This window comes from Marmota flaviventris, chromosome 12, assembly GCF_047511675.1.
Source record: "Marmota flaviventris isolate mMarFla1 chromosome 12, mMarFla1.hap1, whole genome shotgun sequence".
Taxonomy (NCBI): domain Eukaryota; kingdom Metazoa; phylum Chordata; class Mammalia; order Rodentia; family Sciuridae; genus Marmota; species Marmota flaviventris.
Window position 1 is genome coordinate 76,333,885 of NC_092509.1, and position 21,801 is coordinate 76,355,685.

Consider the following 21,801-nt stretch of genomic DNA (forward strand, 5'->3'; position numbering starts at 1 on the left):
CTAAAACAAATCCCTGAATTTTCTGAAAATCTCCCAAGTTGAGAAGAAAGTCTCTCTTTGTTCTCTTGTCCCCTGGGGTTGCAGAACTTTCCCTGGAGCTGGACAATGGGGTTTTGTTTGCTGCCCTATGTAGAGATGGGGGTGTGGGTTGGGGAGTGGCTCTCCCCAGTTTAGCTCCAATACAGCTCCAAACGCAACTGTGGAGAAAGTGCATTATGGTCTGGCCTTTGGTAATAGGCTACAACAGTTACTTACCTTAAAATCCCCAGCCTAGAAAACGCCCCGAGTCTGGGCTTAGAAAAGTACCTGGGGATGGGTTATTATTATGTGACTCACTCCTGATGTAAAGACCAGAGAGACTGCAGATTCTCCTCTGGCGCCTGCCTAGTCCCTCTCCCCTGCCTCAGCACAGGCCTGCTGGCCAGTGAGGGACATGGGGCTGTTGATGCAGCTACCCAGGAAGCCTGGGTGGGGCAGCAGACACAGCAGGGCCTGGCAGCCCCAGCAGGAAGTATGATGCTGTCCTGGGCAGGGGAGGGGAGGGGCTCAGCAGACCCTGTTTAGGCCAGGGTCAGGCCGGGACCCGAGCCTTCTGAGGACAACACTAGACATGACAGTATGTCAGCCTCAGAGTGCCTACTCACATCACCTCTTCTTTGGAGTCACCCCTTGCAGAAGGACCCTCTCCTTTGCTTGCGCTCCTTTTGTTTAGATACACAATCAGATATTATCGTGGATTCCTCTAGATGGTATGGATTTCAAGTTACTTTTGTGCAGTCTGGCATGGCACGTTATGGGTGTTCAAGAAATTATGGTTGCATAGACAATTGTACCTCTGGAGAGGTCCCTTTTCACAGGGGCCTGCCAACACCCAGGCTTTATGGGGTCTGGCATCCCTGGGGGATTCCCATTCTGGCCAGTACGTGTGTGGGTGAGCCTGGAGCCCCCTCTAGTGGAGTCTTGAGGCAGGTGCAACTTGGGCAGGGATGCTTTGCACCAGGACCCAGGAGCTGAGCTCATTTGTTCTTTGTGAAGAGGGTGTGGGACAGGGTGCTTCCCATCTCTCCCTCCTCTCTGCAGTCAGACAACTTAGCTGCAGCTCTGCACAGGACTGGGCAACTGGCTTCAATCTTGGTGCTTTCCCCTTCCTCTTTGGCCCCACTGGTCCTTGGAAAGGAAGGCCTGTCCCAGAGTTTTCCTGGGGCACCCTCCATAATAGTCCTTCCTCTCCAAATAGGTAATTAGTTTCACTATTCTTTGGAGCTCATTAGCATATTTATTTCCAACAGGCTTCCCCTCCTCTCCTCCTCTCCACTCATATTCTCTTTCTTATTCCTCTACAAGGAGGAAAGATGGTGGATGTTAAATAGCTGAGCAAGTCAAGGCCAAGTGGGGCCCAGATTTGACCGCAAGTCTAAGGAGATCAGTTTTCCAGATACAGCGCCAGGCCACTCTGTCAACATGTAGGACAGGTTGTCTCCTACTGGGGGTTTGGGGACTTGTGGTCTTGCTTCCTCTTGGTCTCAGTTTGTTTTTCTAGGCATTTGAGTTAGCTGGGGTCTTTTACCCCAAGGACCACCACCACAGACCTACCTTCATTTGGGGGCGCTGGAGACTCCTCTGTGACTGCTTCCCCAGAGCCCACCTGCGTCCTGGCGCTGAGGGTAAAGCGGTAGCGTGACACAGGGTCTGCTCTCTGCATGGAGAACTTGGTCTGATTGGGAGAGAAGTTTTCCACCATCTGCTTTCCTACTTTAGTTCCATTAACTGAGGAGAGAGAGGTAGCGGAATAGAAGATGAGCAATGCTTACAGTGATGGTTTATGTAATCTGCACCTATAAGAACCCAGTCTTAATTTTCTGGAAAGGGAACTGGCGGCCCTGCTTGGTGATCTTCAAAGTGTGGTTTGGAGGCAGAGAGGTTTGGTTTCATCCTGGACTACACCCCAGTGCTGCTTCACCCACCCTACTGTCTCTAGCTCACTGCAAAGGCATGTGGCTGATTCTGGAAGATTCAGTTTATAATTCCCAAGAGATACAAACCTCTTGAGTGCCTCTCTTCTGTTTAAACAGAGCTGGGGCCAATTCACAGGGCTTCTGACTGTTCCCGCCTCCTTTATGAAAAGCGTGTTCAATATGCCTCAAGGATGAAGGGTCAGGTCCAGAGATGGATTCAGAACAGCACCCAAGCACACAGCTGGCTGTTGCAATTGTTAACAACACAACATCCAGCCCTTTGTGTGCTTCCCAGGGAGAAACAGCATCGCCTCCAGTAGAAGACTGCATGATTTTTAAGTGCAATGACATTGCTATCCCTGCCTGGTGACGCTGAGCTCTTGAGGTGAGGTCTTCCTGACCGGGTCCTGATTTAATTTACTCCAGTCACTTGGCTGCTCATATATGGCCACCTTATCTTAAATGACACCTTCTTATCATATCTCCAGGGGGTCTGTGGACTCCTATGAACACACTGTCTGCCCCACTGCACGGCAGCTTATTGGGTAAGGAACTCTCTCTCCTAGACCTATAGGTGTTGGGGACAAGTTCCTAAGGGCTGGGGTGGTCTCCCTCATTAGATGAGTTCCCTTCACCTCACCTGTCGGGTAAGAAGTTCCCTGCAGCAGATCTGTGCATGGAGAGCAGGGATTGGGTCTCACCTGCCTCCTGTAATCCCTTCCAGAACTTTCTCCTTGGCCCCTCCATCCTCCCAAAAGGCCTCTGTACTCAGCCTTCCTATCTCAATTCCTTAGGAAAAGTAGTAAGAATGGATTCTGACTCCCAGATTATCACAGAGAAAGAGAGGGGCAGGACATACAGGCCACGTATTTGAGGGTGTATCCAATCAGGATCCCATTGGGGTGTTCCGGATGATCCCACTCCAGGTTGATTGTCTCCAGGTTGGGCTGCCGGACTCGGAAACGCCTGGGGGCACTGGGTACTTGGGGAAGGAGGAGGGAGCAGGGGAGATAAGGGGAGGGGGAGGGAGGATGAGGAAGATAAAAAAACAAAGCACAAGTATGAAAGCCTTGACCTTGGGCAGCCAGGGTGCTGGAAGGAACCCTAGGGGCCAGAGCCCACGGCCCCATCCAGGATATTGTTTCGCCCAAGGGTGAGGACAAGTGCGCTTGACTCTGCTGTTGAAATGGGGAGCCATGAGTCTGGATTTCAGCACACATTAGGCTCCAGTCCCGCAAAGATACCAAACCAGGCAGAGCCATTCCCAGGCAGGGAGCCTACTGCAGCTGATCTGTAGGAAGGGTGCAGTTCCTGGTCCTCAGTACCAGGTCCAGGTTTCTGACCCAAGAAGGCTGGGTTCGTGGGTGAGGAGAAAGAAACCCAGGATGCAGCACCTGGGAAGGGCGGGAGTGACGGGCCAAGGTGGATGATGAAAACAAACCAAGACAGCGGGAAAGACAGGAATAAAGAAAACAAGAGGGAAGAACAAAGAAGAGAAAGGAGGAACAGAAGAAGAAAAATGGGGAATAAGAAGAAGGCAAAGCAAATGCACAGTGGAAGGAGGCCTGGTAGGAATGGAGAGATGAGCCAGCTCGTCCCAGGCTGTCTGCCACCCGGGACTGGATCCAGACGCAGGCTGCAGGAGGGAGGGGCTGCCCTGGGGCCTCCACCCGCAGGGCCTCCACACTTAGGCCGGCTCTCAGTGACTGTGAGCGTCTTGGGTGCTGGTGAGCAAGTGGTCCAGGTGGCCAGGATGCTCATGCTCCTTCTGCCTGGGCAGGTGTTGGGAAAGCCCTGGCCTCGCAGTGCCCTTGGGTCCATCTGCAGAGTCCATCTGCAGTCACTTCAGTTGACCACACCAGGCTTCTCTTGAGACACACCCTCTCATCAGGGTAGGCCACCTCCGTGATGTGGGAGTGGTGGAGCTGCTCAGCCAGCAGACCATCAGCTCCTCGAGGCCACGCAGGTCACCTTGTGCTGTCCTGGGTGGAGCCATGTGGAGCTGCTCTGGGTCCTCTGAGGTGTGCGGACCTTGTTCTGCCCACCCCGAAGAGTGGCAGGGCAGACCTACCTCCTTCCGGGGTAGTAAACTCCTTGGTTTCGCTGCGGGGCCCGTCGCCTCTCCCATTGACCACAACCATCTCCAGCTTGTAGTTACTGTAGGGGAAGAGGCGGGACACCACACCCCGGGGGCGGTCTCCAGGGAAGCTGGCCTGCTGTCTCTTCTGGGATACCCACAGGTTCTTCAGCAAGCTGCTCTCCCTCCAGTAGTAGGCCTTCGGGACAGAGGCAGGCAGGTGAGGGCTCAGGCCTCAGAGCGGGTTAGTGGTTAGTGTGGTGGTAGTGACCGGTCTTCCCTTTGCTTGCCACAGGTTCCAAGTCCCCAATGGCCTCATCAGTTTCACAGAGGCCTGGGGAAGCAACCTTAGAGTCCCCACTCACGGGCCACCATGAATATGAATTTATGTTGAACAAGAAGTAGGGTTTCACTCAATTTCTGAGCCATGCCATTTGGGGGAATGGGTGAATTGGCCAAACTTATATCTAGGCTGCCTCACTGGGAGATTTATTTCCAACTTGGGTAACATGTTGCTCAAGGAATCTGTGCCAGAACCACAAGAGGAGCTGGGGGTCCAGGCAGGGAACGTTCTGCTCGTGCTTGAAGACCACATCACCTCGAGTTAGATTAGTAGAGTTTAGATGGCAACAGGCAGGAACCGACAAAGAGCAGGTTAAACCTGGAAATCTGAATGTGAGCAGAGGGCGATTTAATCCTTTGAATTCAAATGGTTTCTTTCCGTGTTGTTTGAAGGCTTTAGGGAGGAGATGGACAGGTGTCCGAGAGACAGCTGCAGGTCCAAGTCAGTGGGGCGCGGGGTGGCAGGGCTTGGATGGGGCAGGATGGCTAAGGAAGGTGGTAGCGTTGGAAGGTGCAGCGGAAGTCTTATTAACAGCAGGTAAGAAGGCACAGGTCAGGCTGTCACAGCAGTGTCACCCAGGCTGCCCACAGCAAAGTAAGGAGGAAGTCCAGACTTAGGGGGACCTGATGGGAGCTTTAGCCAGATAAATATGCAGCAGGAAAGGGAAGGGTGCAAGTCAATGATCAGGGAGGAGCTCATTCTCCTGGGAACGTCATCTTGCTTTCCTACCCGACCTGCCAAATTCATTTCCCAGGAAGAGACTGAGCCCTTCTGCCTGTCCCCAACTGTCCAACAGCCAACTCTTGAGGACCTCTGGGGAACCCAGAGTTGGCTGTGACAACAGGGAGGGCACTTGCACCCTTTCAGTGGCTTTGCCTGTTAGTGCTGACTTTCCAAGACCAGGCTGGGCAAGGCAGGGGGCCACCGGGAGGGGAGGGGTGTAGCTCAGCGGTGCCTCAACACTGCACACGGAGACACCTGTGTCCACGCACACATGTGACAGATACAGGTGCCGTGCGGTGTCAACCGAGACCTGCCATCCTTCATGGGATTTTCTGCTCAGTAGAGCTTCTCAGCACATCTTTTGCAAGACACATCCGGGTATGCGTGTACAGTCATAAGCCACCTGACAATGTTTCGGTCAGTGAAGGGCCTCATGTGTGACGATGTCCCCCTGAGGTGATGATGGAGCTGGCAGGGTACCATCACCTAGTGATGTCCTAGCTATTGTAGCTCTCTCTCCCATGTCTGTGGGGATGCTGGGGTAAAAGAATTGACTGCCAGCCAGGCACGTGAAAGTGCAGAACAAAGGACTGATAAGGAGCACACACCTCTGTTACTGGCTTATGTATTTACCATGCTAGCCTTTTTATCATTATTTTATACTTTTTATTTATTTATTTTTATTTATTAAAAGAAAGTTGATTGTAAGATAGCAGCCACGTTACACTGGCAAGAGCGCTTTCAGACACCTCCTATTTTTTGCGTTCCTTTGTTGCGTTAAGAGGCCATACTGAGAATCTCACCTATACCATCTGGGTTTGTGCAAGTACTGAACGATGCTGGCACAATGACAAGATTGCCTAATGACACATTTCTTAGAACATATCCTGTTGTCAAGTGACATATGACTGAGTGTATATATATATATTTTTTTCTGGATGTATTTTTAGCTGTAGTTGGACATAGTATCTTTATTTTACTTATTTATTTCTATGTGGTGCTGAGGATTGAACCCAGGGCCTCACACATGCTAGGTGAGTGCTCTACCGCTGAGCCACAATCTGAGCCCCTCTGGATGTATTTTTGAGCAGCTAATCTTTAATCAACTTTAGGTCCAACAGACAGCCCCAGGACCCCTTCCAAATAGTCTATGCCCCGCCTCCGCTATGCCCTTGCCCTGGTTATTGTGCGAGTGTTAGGTGGAGTCGGGAGCCAGCTTCCTCACTCTGTACTCCCTGAGCTGGCCCTGGACCGTGTCGGAGTAGACGCGGTTCCACTGAAGGCTGATGGCTGTGCTGTTCAGGACTCGGATTTTAACTTCGGTGGGTGCAGCCCTGGGATCTGCAATGTGTTGGGACAGAGAGCAAGTTATACAGGCAGGGCTGGCCTTGGACTCTAGGTCTGGACACTGGGTACTGCGGGAGGGCAAGGACTATGGTTCCTCCATCAGACTACACTTGGAGGAGCAGGAGAAGGCTAAGGCTGGGAGGGACTCTGTCTCTATGTCTAGAGAGCAACTATTTGTGAGGCTCATGTGCTGGGCTCATCTGCCCCTCTGTTCCATCCTCCACCTTCCCCCACCTGCTCCGGGGCCTGGGAGGCCATGCTTCTGGAGCATATCAGCTGAGCTCCTTGTTCCTGGGCTTCTGGATGAGTCTGGCCAATAGGAGGTGCCAACAGGAGGTCCCAGAGCAGGAGGAAAGGGAGGGTGGCTTCCTCTTTGCTGGGCTGCAGATTTGCAGCACTGCACTCTTGTACCCAAGCTCCTGAGCGTGGGGTCCTTGAGAGTCATGGTGACTCCTTCATCCCCTGTGCCATCAAGGCTCAGAGTGGCAAAATGGCTTCCTGATGTTGCTAGTCTCCAAGGAGGTTCACATACCTTGCTGTTGGCCCCTAATCCTGTCCCTCATAATCAGTAGTTCCTTTGGGGTGTGCATCTGTTTTCTACCAGCAAGAAATGTTGCCACAGACTGGAGGTGACCTCACCTCAGCCAGGAAGGGAGTCTGATCCTGCAGCCCCTTGGAAAGGCAGGACCACTCCTTTGCCTCTATTCTCTGCTACACAGGGAAGTCTGTCCCGCCCCCTCTAATCTGCCAGAGCACAAGCCCTAGTGCAGACAACACAGTGGAAACCCTGTGGTGGTCTACGAAGCCCATGACCGGAAGCTGCCCAGTTCACACTTACCAAGCAGCAGGCCCCACTGGACTCCTGTCTGGAAGTGTGTGCCACCCTCTGCTCATCTCCGGTGGGTCTGATCCAACATGTCCCTAGGGCTCAGCCCTCACTTCTCTCCACTGCACTGCTGGAGGACCACTGGCCCTATGCTGGGCCTAGCACCACTCCTGCTGGGTCCACTTCCTCAGGGCTGTCCTTCCTCCCTCCCTCCTGCTCACCCCATTCCACCTCCATGCGCTCAGATCCGACACTGACCAAACTGTGCAGCATGAGCCCAGAGGAGACTCCACTGATCCTCTGCTTTGCTTGGGAGCCAGCAGGACTGATGTGCTGTGTCCAGAGAGGCACCAACCTTCTTCATACCTGTCTAGAATCTGGATTTACCCAGCACCAACTCCAAAGAACTCTCTTTATGCTCAATTCCAAGAGCTGGGAGCAGCCCTGGGAATGCTGGCAGCTGGCTGATCTAAAACATTCAGGTCTGTAGACTTCCCCATCCCTCAAGGCCTGCCCTGCCTGTGGGGAGAATCTGGCCCTTGGCCTGCCTCCTCAGAGGTGTTCATTCCAGTTCTTTGGGAGAGTCCTCAAGTCTTTCCATGGCATGTCCACACAGCAGCCTGGCTGGGGATCTGGAGACCTGGGTTCGATTTTGAAGCCCGACATTTGCTATCACATACTGCTGGCTCTCTCGAGGGCCTCAGCTTTCTCATCCGTAAAATGTGAGAGCTGGAATAAGTGAGGACAGGAGGTAATCCCAACTCGCGTTTGATGGTGGCATTTCCACTCCTGATGTCATTGGGTGCCTGAATGATCTGGGCCACTGCAGGGTTTTTCTACTTCCTGGGAACCAGCTGCCCTCCCACAACCCACCTCAAGGTTCCTGGCCTCAAGGGGGCCGGTCCGGGAGGGTCCTGCTAGGGAGGGGAGAGGGGGCAGGTACTCACAATCTTCTCCGGAGTACCCGATGACAGTGTCGGGCTCGGGGGCCTTCCCAAAGTCATTTTCAGCCTGGACCCGGATCTCATAGGGCACATAGACAGGGGTCTGCCCCACCACATAGCGAGAGCCCCACACTGTGATGTTGTTCCAGGTCTCTCGAGTCTCTCTCCGCCGCCACTTGACAATGTAGCGCAGGTTGGGGCCAAAGGCAGAGGTGGCATTCATGGGCTGTGCAGGGAGAGAAAGATGGGCAGGCAGGGTGGAGAGGGTGCAGGTGAGGAGCCTGGTCCCCTCCTATGCCAAGCACCCTTCCTGGCCGACCTGGGTCAGGAGAGAGCACACCCCTCCCCTCCAGAGCTCCCCCAAAGACAGGAGTCCTAGAGATTCTGCAGCATGTTGATTGTCTGTGACAAAACCCTTCCCTGAGACTCAGTCACTCTGACTCTGAGAGTCACCACATTTGCAGGCACAAAGGGAGTGAGAGCTTTATTGTCAACAGAAGTCATCCTAGGACGGAAGCAGCAAGAAACAGGATCTCCAGAGTGAGAAAGGGACACATGGGTTTAACCGTGCCTGTCCCCTGCTGATGAACTTGAAATTACAAAACTGACTTTAGATCCACCAAATCCAGGCGCCCGTCCTGACCTTCCCAACAGATAAGGGTTCTTTAAACATGGGTGGCACCCTTTCTTTATTCTCTAAGGACCTGGTCCAGGAATCAGGTTCCCAGAGCCTGCCATGTAGAGCAGGAGGCCCAGGAGTCCTGAACCTGGGTCCAGCCTAGAGCTGTTGCTGCTGGAGATGAGCCCTCAGGGAGGCAGGGAGGATCACCATTCCCAGCGCAGGGACATCCTATTTGCATTGCAGGGGGCAGAAGCTCAGAGTTGCTCATGTTTCAGCAGCTATATCTTTATCCCCCAAACTGGGAAGCCATTTAAGAAAAATCATTTTGAGATCACATATCTCGATTTGGGGTTTGAAAATGCAGTCAGTGAGTCAAGATAAAGATAGTACTTGACCATCCTGAGCTGGTCAAGGAGTGGGAGTCTTTGGAATCACCTAGTCCATGCTGTGGTTAGAAGAGGGCTTAACACCCTGCACCTTAGATGCTGGTCTCCCCTGCACATCTACCCACGGCCAAGACTCAGAACACATCAGAGCTCGATGCTGAGGTTTCATCTAGATCTTTCCTACAGTCTAACTCGAGTCCTTCCTTCTTCAAAAGAAACCCATTTGATCTTTCTGGTATTCTCTGTGAGTCTTCCTGGACTGGCGGTCTACAGGACTTGGTCACCTCTGCTCCTGACTCTGCTTTGAAATCTTGCTCCCAGACACTTGTCCTGTTTGGTTTCTGGATGCTCAACTCAGAGAGGAGCTTGGTTTCTCAGAGAAGAGCGGCTGCCAACACCGGCTCTATCTTCTGAACCACACTCTGGTCTCAGGGGGATGGAGAAGGGGCTGCCAGGGGCACATGGCCAGGTGAGCTGGCTCATCAAGGACGGGGGCGTTGGGAGAGGTTCTTACTGTCCACGTGATTTCCATATTGTTCTTTCTGGTTCCTTCTCCCTTTACATCACTGGGGTTGGACTCAGGAGCTGGAACCAAACAGACACAAAGTTCACGTCTAACTTGTTGCCTCACCAGGGCTCAGAAAGCCTCCCCCCTCCCTCCCACCCGACTGGTCCCTTCTTCATCCCGGCTTTTCTCAGCCTCTGTATACACTGAACTCACTCCGTCTTTTTCTCGTGTATGATATGCCTTCCTAGCTAAGGCTTAAACTCCTAAAGCAGAGCTATTTCTTTTAAATTTAATCCCTTATCAGACTGCAATTAGCATAAGGCTTTCCATACTGCGGGTGGTCAATAAGCCAATTCAATGCAGATTATCCTGTTCATGGATTATCCACTTAAACATGTTTCACACCAGATTGCTTTATCCCCAGCATTTAACATTTTGGGGGGAGCATCTCCAACCTCTATGAGCCGGTGAGATTTCAGAAATCTAAACATTACCCAAGTGCAATAGGAAAAGAAATCGGATCTAACAGTGGGTTATATATTTGTGCCACACATCTTTGCCATAGCTCTCCCACTGTGAGTGGATGATCAAGAATCACTAATATTAATAATCAAAGGAGCAGTTAATATTCACTGTGTGCTTACAACACTCCGGGTATCACAGGAAGCATGTGACATGCCTTTTCTATTTTCTGGGTAGCTTAACCACTGAGCCACATCCCGAACCCTTTCTTATATTTTATTTAGAGACAGGGTCTCACTGAGCTGCTTAGGGCCTCGCAAAGTTGCTGAGGCTGGCTTTGAACTTGCAATCCTCCTGCCTCAGCCTCCTGAGCGGTTGGGGTTCCAGGCATGCCTGGCTTGACATACATTTTCTAATGAGGGCCTCACCATAGCTCCAGGAGGCAGGTGTTATTATTATTCTGTCTCACAGATAAGGAAGCTGAACCTTGGAGAGGTCAAGTAACTCATCCAAGTTCACGGGGCTGGGAACTGGGGAACTCAGTTTGTACTGAGAGCACCGGGCCCTGGGCCGTCTTGGGGAGCCCTCAAGTACTCACGTGCTCCACTGGTTCGGTAGCGCTCGGATGGGAGGCTGGGGTGGCTGCTCCCGACCTCGTTCACAGCAATGACCCGGAACTGGTAGTTGACATATGGGGACAGTTGGAGGATAGCTGAGTTGACACTGCCTGGGAACTTGGAATGGTCATGCCAGACCCCTGGTTGGAACTGGTCCTCTTCAAACTGGACGACATAGTCTGAGTGGGCAGGGAGGACGGAGCTGTTTCAGGAGCTGAGTCAGCAATGTCCTGCTTTAAAAACACCTCTTTCTTGCCTCCCATTAATCCCTATCCTCTCCCAGGTGGACAGTGGTACATGGAGAATCCTTCCCAGGTCATGGAAGGGAGCCAGGGCCCACGCCAAGTGGGCAGAGGTGGGACCAGACACCAGGGAACCTCTTGGTTCAAGGCTGTTACCTGCCCTCTTTTCTTTTGGTGAGGTGCTAGGGTCTGAACCCAAGGTCTCACACATGCTAGGCCAGCACTCTACCACAGAGCTACACTCCCAGCCCCTTATTTTGAGACACGGTCTTGCTAAATTGCCCAATCTGGCCTCAAACTTGGGATCCTCCTGCCCTGGTCTCCCAAGTAGCTGGAATGACAGGCATGCTCTGCTGCACCTGAGACCCGTTCTCTTTTCTGGCTTTGGAGAGTGCGCAGGGCCCTGGGCTGACCTGTGATGGGGCTGTTGTTATCATCCCCCGGGATCCAGGTCAGCCTCACACTCCTCTCAGCCAGGTCGGTAAGCTCCAGGTCCCGGGGTCGGTCTGGCCGTCCTGGTAGCAGAGGAAGAAGACACCACGCAGGCCTCCTGAGTGACAGCCAGCCCCTCCTTGTGGGGGTCCCGGCCCTGGACAGGTCCCTGATGGACTTAGGGTCTCTGCAACCAATGGGATCCAATTCCCCAACCCTGGAGGGCCAGCATGGGGACCATCCCATTTCCTCCGGGGGCCAAAGAAGAACAAAGAGGAGATTTCAAGTTCTACCCCCCCCCCCAACATCAAAGGATATGATCAAGGAAATAAAGAGGCTCATGCAGGGCACAGAGAGAACCAGGACCAACCCATCCCGTTTCTGCAGACATTCATGGAGAAGGCTGTCCTTTTACCCAGCCGCGGCCACATTTAGGAAGGTCGATGAGGAAGTGCAGGGTTCTGTCTCTTTTTCTCACAATAATTACCCTCTGCTCTGTGTGCCAGGGCTCAGAGGGGACCAGAGCCCAGGAGGGGTGAGCTGGGCAGGGCAGACAGGTTAGGGAAGTGGGGAGGACACAAAGAAAGAGGACTGGCAGGGAGGTGATGGAAACTTGGTCTAGAAGTTTCAGTGATAACATGTGGGACAGAGGAGCCCCAAAGGCTTCCAGACAGGATGTGGGCAGCACCTCCTGGGGCTCGCTCTCCCTGGGATTGCTTTAGTGGGATGAGCACCATCTTGCATGGGGATAAAGCCATCCAGCGACTGGTGGGGAACAGGCAAGATCCCCGCAACCCTGCCATCTTGGCTCCCTGAGCCAGCTACTGCCGTATTTTGGCTGGTTATAGGAAGAAGCTGGAAGATGTGTCACGTGAGCCCTCATTAATATGTGTGCACAGATGTGTCCAGACTGTGAGTGGATATACAGTAGCAGGTGTGGGAGAGCTTACAAAATGAAGGGCCCACAGGCAGCAGTGGGTTTTCCGACTTTAAACACTTCTGAGACCAAGCTGGGGGAGGACGAGCCACCCTGAAGGAGAGGTGAGGGTGGCCAGAGGTAAGAGAAGAGGGGAAAGTGGCAGCCAAGAGCTTCTGAGCTCAGCTGGCCAAGGATCGCAGAGCTGGGCTGGATATCGGATAATGGAGGCAGGGGGACGTGGACATGGAAAGGAGGCCACGTGTGGAGGGCCAGGATCCCCAGCAGCCATCCTTTCCTGAGGCACCCTCTGCTTCCCAGACTCCATTCTGGAGGGGCCTAGAAGGGGCACTGGTGAGGGCCCCTGATTAGTAAGAATTACCTTTGGGCAGGGCAGCCAAACGGTTAGTTGGAGTGGCCTGATCAGCTGCAACGGTAAGACAGGTTATCCAGGTTAGCAGGTTATCAGGGTTAAGGGTGTTCTGGAAGGATGGGCATGGGCAGCAGAGGCTCGACCAGCTGCCCCTGGCTGAGGTGTTCAGGCATGGTTTCCTCATCCCTGTCATGGACGCTCCCCACCCCCCCACCCTCACTGAGGTCAACTGCGTGTCCTCCATGGCTGGGGGTGGAACCTGTGCTTCCTACCCGCCCCAGTCCCATCAATGTTTCAGCACCCACCACCACCAGCAAAGGTGCTCCTCCACTGTGGGACAGGAATACACTCTGATTATGGTGGGAGGATGTCCAAAGAAGAGGTCAGAGGTGATGAGGGCCAGCAGAGATCTACTTCCCTGGATGGGAGAGGCCACTTGCCCTTGGTTTACGATGACTTAGTATTTACTGTCCAGTTGGACACAAGGATAGGAAGAGATGGCATCACCTTGCTGAGTGTGTAGCATGCTCTGAAATGCCACCAAAATCCAGGAGCAGCATGGGTGTGGGGAGGGCTAGCAGAGGTTACTGAAAGGCAAACCCAGCGTGGCTTTAGAGCTGGGTCATTTTAATGCACTTAGTGGTGTGACATTAGCTGTAAGAGGTGACCAGGGTCATGAGGAGAAGCCCCCTCTGCACTTCTCTCTGTCACCCCAGCACCCTGCCATTGAGGTTCAGGGGAATTAGTATCCAAACTGTCCATCACAGCTCTTTCCCAAGGTAGCAGCTTCCTCAACCTGAGACCAGAAGGTGAGACAGTACCACGCCAACCACAGGTGTCATCCACAGAACTGCTGGGGCCCACTGCTTCTCTGGCTGCTGGGGAGCAGGGAGGAGGGGACATCAGTGCTGGTGCAGGTGGCAGCATTTACCCAGCACGGTGAGGTAGGCCTTGGCCAGATCTTGGTCCAGCTCCGTGCTGGCGACGCACGTGTAACTGCCCTGGTCCCGCTCTGCCACGCCGAAGATGGTCAGCGAGTCGTCTTCCTTCTTCATCCTGCAAGGTACCAAGGGGAGCAGGGGTGGGCGCCGGGCACTGCCACTGCTCTCTCCCTGCTGCGGGGTATGAGGAGGAAGGAAGAGGGGGACAGCAAGGCCCGGCTGGGCGGCCACGGCCATGTGTTGCAAGAGGCAGGGTCTCAGAGTCACGGAAGCACTCATGGCATTCCACAGAGGGGGAGAGGACGTGGGTGGAGCTACTGAGCTCTGTCCACTGCTCTCCTAGTCCACACCTGGCCTGTCTCTGTGCGTCCCTGTGCTGCACAGCCCTCCTACATCAGGGTGGCATTAGGCCCCTGAACACCCATAGGTGTCCTCCTCTTCTTGGAGCTTTGTCTCCTTTGCACCCAGGCTTCTGGAGGCCTCTCCCCACCACCCTGTTCCTCTGAACTGTCCCCTGCAAAGGGAGGAGGCACCTAGAGCAGGACAGGATTGTAAGCTGTCAGCATCCACTGACCCTGTCTCTAAATAAAATACAAAATAGGGCTGGGGATGTGACTCAGTGGTCGATTGGCCCCTGAGTTCAATCCCTGGTACTCCCTTACCCCTCAAAAGAAAAAAACCACACCCAAACAAAACAAAACAAAAAACCCTGCCACTTATTGCAATGGACATAGTGGGCTGGGGCCAGTGCTGCCCTCTACTGGAGAACAGGAGCACTGCAAACAGGGCTGAAAGGTTAGAGGCTGGGATTCAGAAGAGACAAGACAGGGAGGGGGGAGAGGAGAAAGAAAAGGAGTGAGGGAGAGAAGAAATGAAGAAGGGGGAAGGGAGAGAAAAGAGGAGAGAGAAGCAGGGAGCCAATGGGAGAGGAAGAAGGGTGTGGGGGAGGGGTCTCCCCCAAGGACAGGGAATCACCAAGGCCATCTCCCCCTCCTCAGTGACAAGCATAACATTAGCAAGTGAAGACAAAATGCCCCTCTAACTAAGAGCAGGAGGAGAGAAGGGAGGAACAGAAACCTGTTTCCAATATAGAGCGGCTCATCATCCTTCAGCCAGGAGACGGTGAGCTTCAGGGAGGGGTCGTGCTTCACGCGACACTCCAGCTGTACTGTGGTGCCCCTCTTGACAACCTGGTCCTCGGGCATCCGGTAGATCCTGGTGGGATCTGTGGAGATGTCCAGGGTGCTCACAGTTGGCCAGTCCTCGGCCCACCACCCCCATGTGGACAGACAGTGTGGCATGCCTGACCTTGAGGCCTCGGATCGGGCCACTGAAGGTGGTGGGAATAGTATGCACTTGTAAGAAAGGAGGAGGGGGTCCAGTGTGGGCAATCAAACAATCCCCCCAAATCCTTTCCTTCTGACTCAAGAACACAGATGTAATTTCTGGTGGTTGCAGAGAGCTGGTGTGAAGAGCAGGCTTCCTGTCCCCATGCCCTTTGCACCAGGCTGAAGTAAGCCCACTCAGTTGTCAGCACCCGGGTCAGCTGGAAGCCCAGGAGAGGGCGTGCAGAGGTGCGCTGAGGAGCCCGCTCGGGCTGAAACACCACATGCGGGTAACCGTGAGCACAGCTTTTCCTCCTCACTCCGAGCCCCTCCCTACTAACTCTTTACCTTTGACCTCCAGGCGGACTTGGTTTTCCGCTTTGCCCAGGATGTTGGTGGCCACACAGGTGTAGATGCCTTGGTCCTCTTTGCGGATCATCTTAATTTCCAGACTGCCATTCTCATAGACATGGTAATTGCCACCATCCAGGTTGCTTCCTTGCCCATTCTTAAACCTCACAACAGAGCAGCGGAACAGAGCATCTGAGAAGGGACCGGCCGGGGGAGCAGGGCAGCCACCAGCTGGGAGAGATGGCGGTGGCAGCGGAGGGAGCCCCAGGCTAGGAGCCTGGGCCCAAAGCCTTGCAGGGTCTGCTTCCCATTGCCTGGCAGCCCTGGAAACTCTCAGCCCCTCTCTGGGCCTTGGGCTCCTTCTCTATAAAAGAAGTGGGTTGACCCAGACCAGATGACCTGCCATGTTCCTCCCAGCTTTGACCCTTTAAGTTTCCTAGGTCTTGCTGAATACCTAGTATGGGCTGGAGGGGACTCAGAAAGGTGAGAGAGATGACCTCTGCTGCAGAGGTCTCCTGGGACTTACCATCGCAGTGTGGGAATGGGAGACCCAAAGAACGGGCAGTCCAGCCGTGTCCGGTTGTAAAGAATAACTCTAATGAACTGGTTCCGGGGTGACAGCATCCGAGGTGGGACATCTGAAATTCCCAGAGAACCGATCTTGGGTGTGGAGCCCCACTCTTCCACTCCTTCCTTGGTCCCATCTCTACGTGCCTTCTCCTTACAGCAGCTTTCGAGGAACTCACGACACTTTCCTCTATCAACATCTCCTCCTTCTAGAGGCTTCTAGAAGCCTCTAAGGATTAGGTGAGGAGGGAGTAAGCTAATACACCTGCCACACTCGTCGACCCTACAGCTTGACCAGTTTCTGCGAAGTTTCCTTGAGTTATTCAGTAGGATCTGCAGCTGCCCCTCTGCAGCCCTGAGGCACCTGGAAGCTCCCCATTTCCACTGCCCTCTTCCCACTGGGGGTGCAGCAAACATTCTCAGAACCACGTCCCAGCTGGGACCCAAGGGGAACTCACAGACTCACCCTCCCCCATCCAGGGAATGGGGGGGATCAACACTGACTTCTTTGATGAATTAACTGCTCCTGTCCAGCTCTGTGGAGTGCATGCTTCCCCCACCCCTCATCCTCTTACCCTGCCCAGCCTGGCTGATCTCCAGAAAAAAGTGCACCCCATGACATGACCAGGCCCCAGGGAGCCTCCACGTGGGTGAGCAGAGGTGGGGACAGCTCACCCAGAACACTGACGAAGGCGTTGGCCAGGAGGTAGCCGTGCTCGTTGGAGGTGTTGCACTGGTACACGGCCCTGCTGCTGATCTGGGTGTCTCGGAAGATGATGGTGTCACCTGCCACTTCTCGGTTTGGGTTGGGTGGTGCCGCTACAGATAAGACAGAGATGCTCCTCGTGAGATTTGGAAATGGGTGGAGCAAGGGCACTGGGAGTCTGTCCAGGGCTTCTGAGCATCACTGGGGTGACGTGGAAGAGGGATCCCTGGATGGGACTAAGAAGACATGGCTTCTGACCTCATCATGGCTGAGCCCTGTGACCTTGACTCTCCTATAGAGGCTTCTCAATCCATCCAGCGGTAATACATAGCCCTGCTTAACCCAAATAACAGCTGGGCAGGTGTGCTGGAGAATATAAGCTTTGGGAACAGAACTCACACTCCAACCCTTTCATGTTCAGTTTTCTGGTCTGCAGTATGGAAATAACACATTGCCTGGCGGGTTTTTGTGAAGGTAGCCTGAGATGTATATGTGTATAAAGAAGCAGCGCTCCAGCAATGCTGATTATTATTATTGCTGTTATCATTTAATTTCAACACACATATACTTAGGTATGTTTTGAAAAGGATAAAGCCATTCACAAATGGACAGGAACTACCACTTCCCATCCCCTAAGAGGGGCATCTCCAAACACGCACAAAGTTAAACCCATCAGCAAACTGAAAGTCTTTCTGTTTGCAAAGGCCCCAGGTCTTCCCAGACACAGTACGTTCCTGCCCACAGTTCTCCAGATTTTGCTGGCTTGGGGTGCAGAGAGCAGAGGCTGGGGAGTAGCTGTGGTCTTGATCCTGTTGACAATGGCTCTGGGGCCTGGACAAATCAACAAATGTTTCTGGGCCTCATTTCCCTTACTTCTAAAATGAACTAAGCATTACTCCCATCATTCCCCTACTTTAAAGAAGAATAAGATAAAAAAGAATAAAAATCAGCTATAAAAGTGAAAGTTTTCTAGGAATGTAAATAATGGCCATTTCTCTCTCTCTCTCTCTTTGGTACTGGGGAAACCCAGAACCTTACACATGTTAGGTAAGCACTGAGCTATGTCCCCAGCCCCTTTTAAAATTCCATATTGAGATAGGGCCGTGCTAAGTTGCCCAGGCTACTTTTGAACTTTCGATCCTCCTGCCTCAGCCTCCCAAGTAGCTGGGGTCACAGGCATGCACCACCGTGACACCTTTCTGATCTTTAACCACTAGAGCTTTCTGGACTAGAGAGCAATGACTTGGCTTGCAGAATCCATGAGCTCATTCAGGACCACTGAGATCTACAAGGGAAGCAGGCAGAGGAGGCTGTAGGAGTCTGGCCCCAGGGGCGCCACTCCACAGACAGCGAGTCTGGGCCCAGAGCTGGGGAATCAGCAGAAGGTAAATAAAGACAAGGTCAGCATCCTTATGAGCCAGTCCCAGCCCCACTCAGCAAATGGGCACCAAGGGAGGCCATGCCAGAACCCGAATGCCTCTTTGCAGGCCATTCTCAGGAAGCCAACTCTCTTCCCAGTCACTCCTCTTGGGAACTCCCTGGAGAGGGTGAAAGGTGACGTTTTTGGGGCAGTCTTGGGCTGCATTTATATAATAGTGCTGTGGAACCTAGTGTCACTGCCTGTCTTGCCCTCAAATGCTTTAAGGACAGAGAGGGCCATGGGGGACAGGCTGTGTCCGTCTTTGCTTGCGACCAGGGCAATGAGACTTCTTAGGCTGGTGCAGGGGTACAGCCTCATGGGAACCCACAGCTTCCCCGCTGACTAGCCTAGCGATCCGGGATCCTTCCCTGCACCAACCAGAACCTTGATTCCTCACCTTTAATGTGTGAAATGAAAAGAGATAAGAGGGTGCAGCACCCAGCCCAGACACACAATGTCTACAGGGGTTCAGCTCGCCTGTCCACCTGTCCCCTCTGCCTCTCCCCCTGCTCCTGTCAGCTGCTGCTCCCGAGTCAGATTCGGAGTTCTCAGCCCCACCTGGTTGCTATCACTGCTTTAGTTTCCTCTGACTCCTTACAGAAAGCAATGACTGGATATTTTTAAAAAAGTAAAAGCAACTGGCCAGGTGTGGTGGTGCATGCCTGTAATCCCAGCAGCTCGGGAGGCTGAGGCAGGAGGACCGCGAGTTCAAAGCCAGCCTCTGCAAAAGCAAGGTGCTAAGCAACTCAGTGAGACCCTGTCTCTCAATAAAACATGCAATAGGGCTGGGGAGGTGGCTCAGTGGTTGAGTGCCTCTGAGCTTAATCCCCAGTACTCCCCCCCCCACACACACACAAAAAAGGAAAACCAACTGAAGAGAATATGATGTGCAAATATGACCAAGATGACCAGCTGGAAGGGACCCTGGAGTTCCCGCTCTGCCCATCTCAGTAGGACTAAAATTTCCCAAAGTTTATGCCTACTCAGTGACTGCATCTGTGTAACTCTCCTGTCACTGGGGAAAGTTCTTCCTCATATCCAACATAGTCTTTCACATTTTCATATACCTTGCCTCTTATTTTGCCCTTATCAGAGATGGGACTTGATTAACCAATGACAAGGGGCTCCTGGACTCCCCTCTATGTTCCATGTCCTGGATGTCACTCACAGCTGAACCTTCAGAGATGAAGCTGCAGTTCCCAAACCCTAACTGGGACCCTGTAGTGGATATGGGGCAGAAAGCAAAAATTTAAGAAAAACCCATGAAATCCCCTAAACATGGGAAATAATCATGGGGCTCCCGTTCTCTCTTGTAAACAGATAAGGCAGGTTTTTTGCCTCTCCAGATGTCCAAACAGGCTGCAGGGACAGCCAATGGATTACTCTTTCCCTCCACTTCTACAGCATCCGGGCTGGCCTGCAGGGAGGGGGCTCTGGAACCTCGGACAGGCCAGGCAGGAGCACTGGGCGCGCACTAACTTGCTACTCACTTTGCAAAGGTTCCCCGTTCACCATCCACTGGACAGTGGGCTTGGGGTTCCCATTGGCTCGACACACCAGCCTCCCATCCTCACCAGGAGCCAGGATCAGGTTCTTGGGTTCATCCAGCCAGTAGGGAGCAGCTGGAAGACAAGGCGGGCACAGGCAGGGGGAGTTAGCCGGCAGGGGCAGGCAGGAGACACCAGGTGGGAGCCCTGAAGGAAGGCAGGAGCTGGAGGCCCAGCTGCAGGGCTGCACCACCTGCCCCAGGTGCACTATGACTGCAGTGGCGTGGCCCAGCCTGCATGTGGTGGGCTTGGCTGAACCAGCCAATTCATCTATAGGAGTTCACAGAATAGTACTTCTCATGAGAATCCCTGGAGCACTTTTAAAAACCCATCAGGACAATCTAATGGCTGCTGGGGTTCATTTTAGGCTACCAGACCATATTCCTCAGGGGAGGCTCAAGTGGCAATGCTTTTAGAGATCACTCATATTTATGATGTGCACCCAAGGGTTCGATCCACTGCCCTGCATTTGTCCCTCTGTATTTCTGTTGATGCCAAGTAAGACCGTTTAGGAAAGGCCTTGTGTTCTTTCAGGCACTGCACTTTGGTGAGAGCAGTTCTGAGTAGTTGGCCACCCCTTTCAATTGTTTGGACAATTTTGAGAATGAGGGCATGTGTGGATTTTTGTGAGCAAGAGGATCTTTGCATTAGATTCTCAAAGATCTTTTCATCCTCCCCACTCCCCCATGCTAACAACCTCCTAGTCTGTTTGTGGGACTGAAGCCAAGCCAGAGTCATGAGATCCACTAACTGTGTGCTAAGAAAGGTCTTGTTCTCTGGCCTCCGATCTCATCATTCCAATCATCCATGCAGCCCAGGGCTGAGAACTGACTCCTGCAGCCCACCGCCCATGGCTGGGCTCCATGAAGACAGGTGCTCTACTGCCTGCAATAGCTCAGGCAGGCCATCTCTGTTTTTAGGAGAGGGAAGCGATTTAAAATAAAAATAATAATTTTGACTACAATGTGACTCTCCCTTCTTAAAAAGAAGCACAGCATTATGCACAGATACACAGACAAGCACAGGCTAAGACGACACGTCACAAACGGGAATGCAAAACAAAAGAAAGAAAAGGCTCTGGGAATGATCCAAATGGGCCATGGGAGGAAAGTCACCTGCTGAGGGAGCCCTGGCGCCAGGGAGAGTTGGTGATGGTCCAGGTGGATCCCCTTCCCTCAACCCCCACTGCACATGCGTGCATGCACACATGTGCACACACACACACACAAGCACTATGCATGCAGACAAGCCCCACATCCAGGGAATGGCAACTCCTGTGGCAGGTCACAATTGCCACTAACCAGTGCACTGACGGTTCCCCACTCACCCTGCCCCACCCCCGCAACCACCCTCAGAGGGAAGGGTGGTCATGGTGTTCAGGGTTGGCAAAATAATCATAATGAGAAATACACACAACGTACCCTTCACTCTCACCGAGATCGTGTGCCGGATGCTGCCCATCTTGTTGGAGGCCAGGCAGAAATACTCCCCAGAGTCTTCCTCGGACACATTGGTGATACGCAGAGCCTTGTTAAAGTTCTCAAACTTGGCCTTGTCAGATGGGAGGTCCCCACCTTTCTTGTACCACGCGATGTCTGGTGTTGGGCTAGTAAAGGAACCAAGCAAGAAATAGAGAAATCGTCATTAAACATGACCCTCGCCTTCCAGAGAGCCTGGAACAACTGGTGTCCTAAAAGGAGGGTACATGTCCACTAAGAGCTGATCCTTCCCATTCAGAGGAGGATGCAATGTTCCTGAGAGCTCAAGGGACTTAGCTGAAATCTTAAAGCACACGTGGGATGCCTGACCATCTCCTTTTCCGAAACAGGGATGGCAGAATGACTACACAGATGGAGTGACTACGATCTGTCAAGCTCTGCTCACTGTTTGTCCCCACTTTCGCTACACTAATGGTATGTCCCCCACAGAGGCAAGAAGAGAACATGGACAGACTCCCGTCCCATCCTCCAGAAGGTGGCTGGAAGCGGGGTGCCAAGTGTACGTACACCCCAGAAGCGATGCACTCTAGCAGGAGGTCCATGCCGCGGAGCACCATCTGACTGCTCGAGGTACCCTGGGGATACATGAAGCTGGGTGTTCTCTCTGCAACTCCTCGGGCTGAAACAGGATGGAACAAGCTCCTGTGAGCCTTCTGCCCAGAGGGCTGACCT

General features: G+C 53.1%; 1 protein-coding gene across 4 annotated transcripts in view; it reads right to left on the reverse strand.

The window, feature by feature from the left end:
- The window catches only part of Nfasc (neurofascin), a 173,710-nt gene that overhangs the window by 27,522 nt on the left and 124,387 nt on the right, over window positions 1-21,801 (reverse strand). For 3 of the 4 annotated variants that reach the window (XM_071600140.1, XM_071600144.1, XM_071600141.1), the window contains exons 8-22: window positions 21,637-21,748; window positions 21,052-21,236; window positions 19,574-19,705; window positions 16,633-16,776; window positions 15,917-16,028; window positions 15,388-15,554; window positions 14,792-14,939; window positions 13,705-13,829; window positions 12,783-12,827; window positions 11,466-11,567; window positions 10,792-10,989; window positions 9,738-9,808; window positions 8,219-8,441; window positions 2,815-2,937; window positions 1,594-1,767 (exon numbers count right to left, since the gene is read on the reverse strand). In XM_071600140.1, the coding sequence (XP_071456241.1) occupies window positions 1,594-1,767; window positions 2,815-2,937; window positions 8,219-8,441; window positions 9,738-9,808; window positions 10,792-10,989; window positions 11,466-11,567; window positions 12,783-12,827; window positions 13,705-13,829; window positions 14,792-14,939; window positions 15,388-15,554; window positions 15,917-16,028; window positions 16,633-16,776; window positions 19,574-19,705; window positions 21,052-21,236; window positions 21,637-21,748 (2,061 nt within the window). The remainder of the gene's footprint in view (window positions 1-1,593; window positions 1,768-2,814; window positions 2,938-8,218; window positions 8,442-9,737; window positions 9,809-10,791; window positions 10,990-11,465; window positions 11,568-12,782; window positions 12,828-13,704; window positions 13,830-14,791; window positions 14,940-15,387; window positions 15,555-15,916; window positions 16,029-16,632; window positions 16,777-19,573; window positions 19,706-21,051; window positions 21,237-21,636; window positions 21,749-21,801) is intronic. The other variant, XM_071600143.1, reaches the window with a different exon arrangement.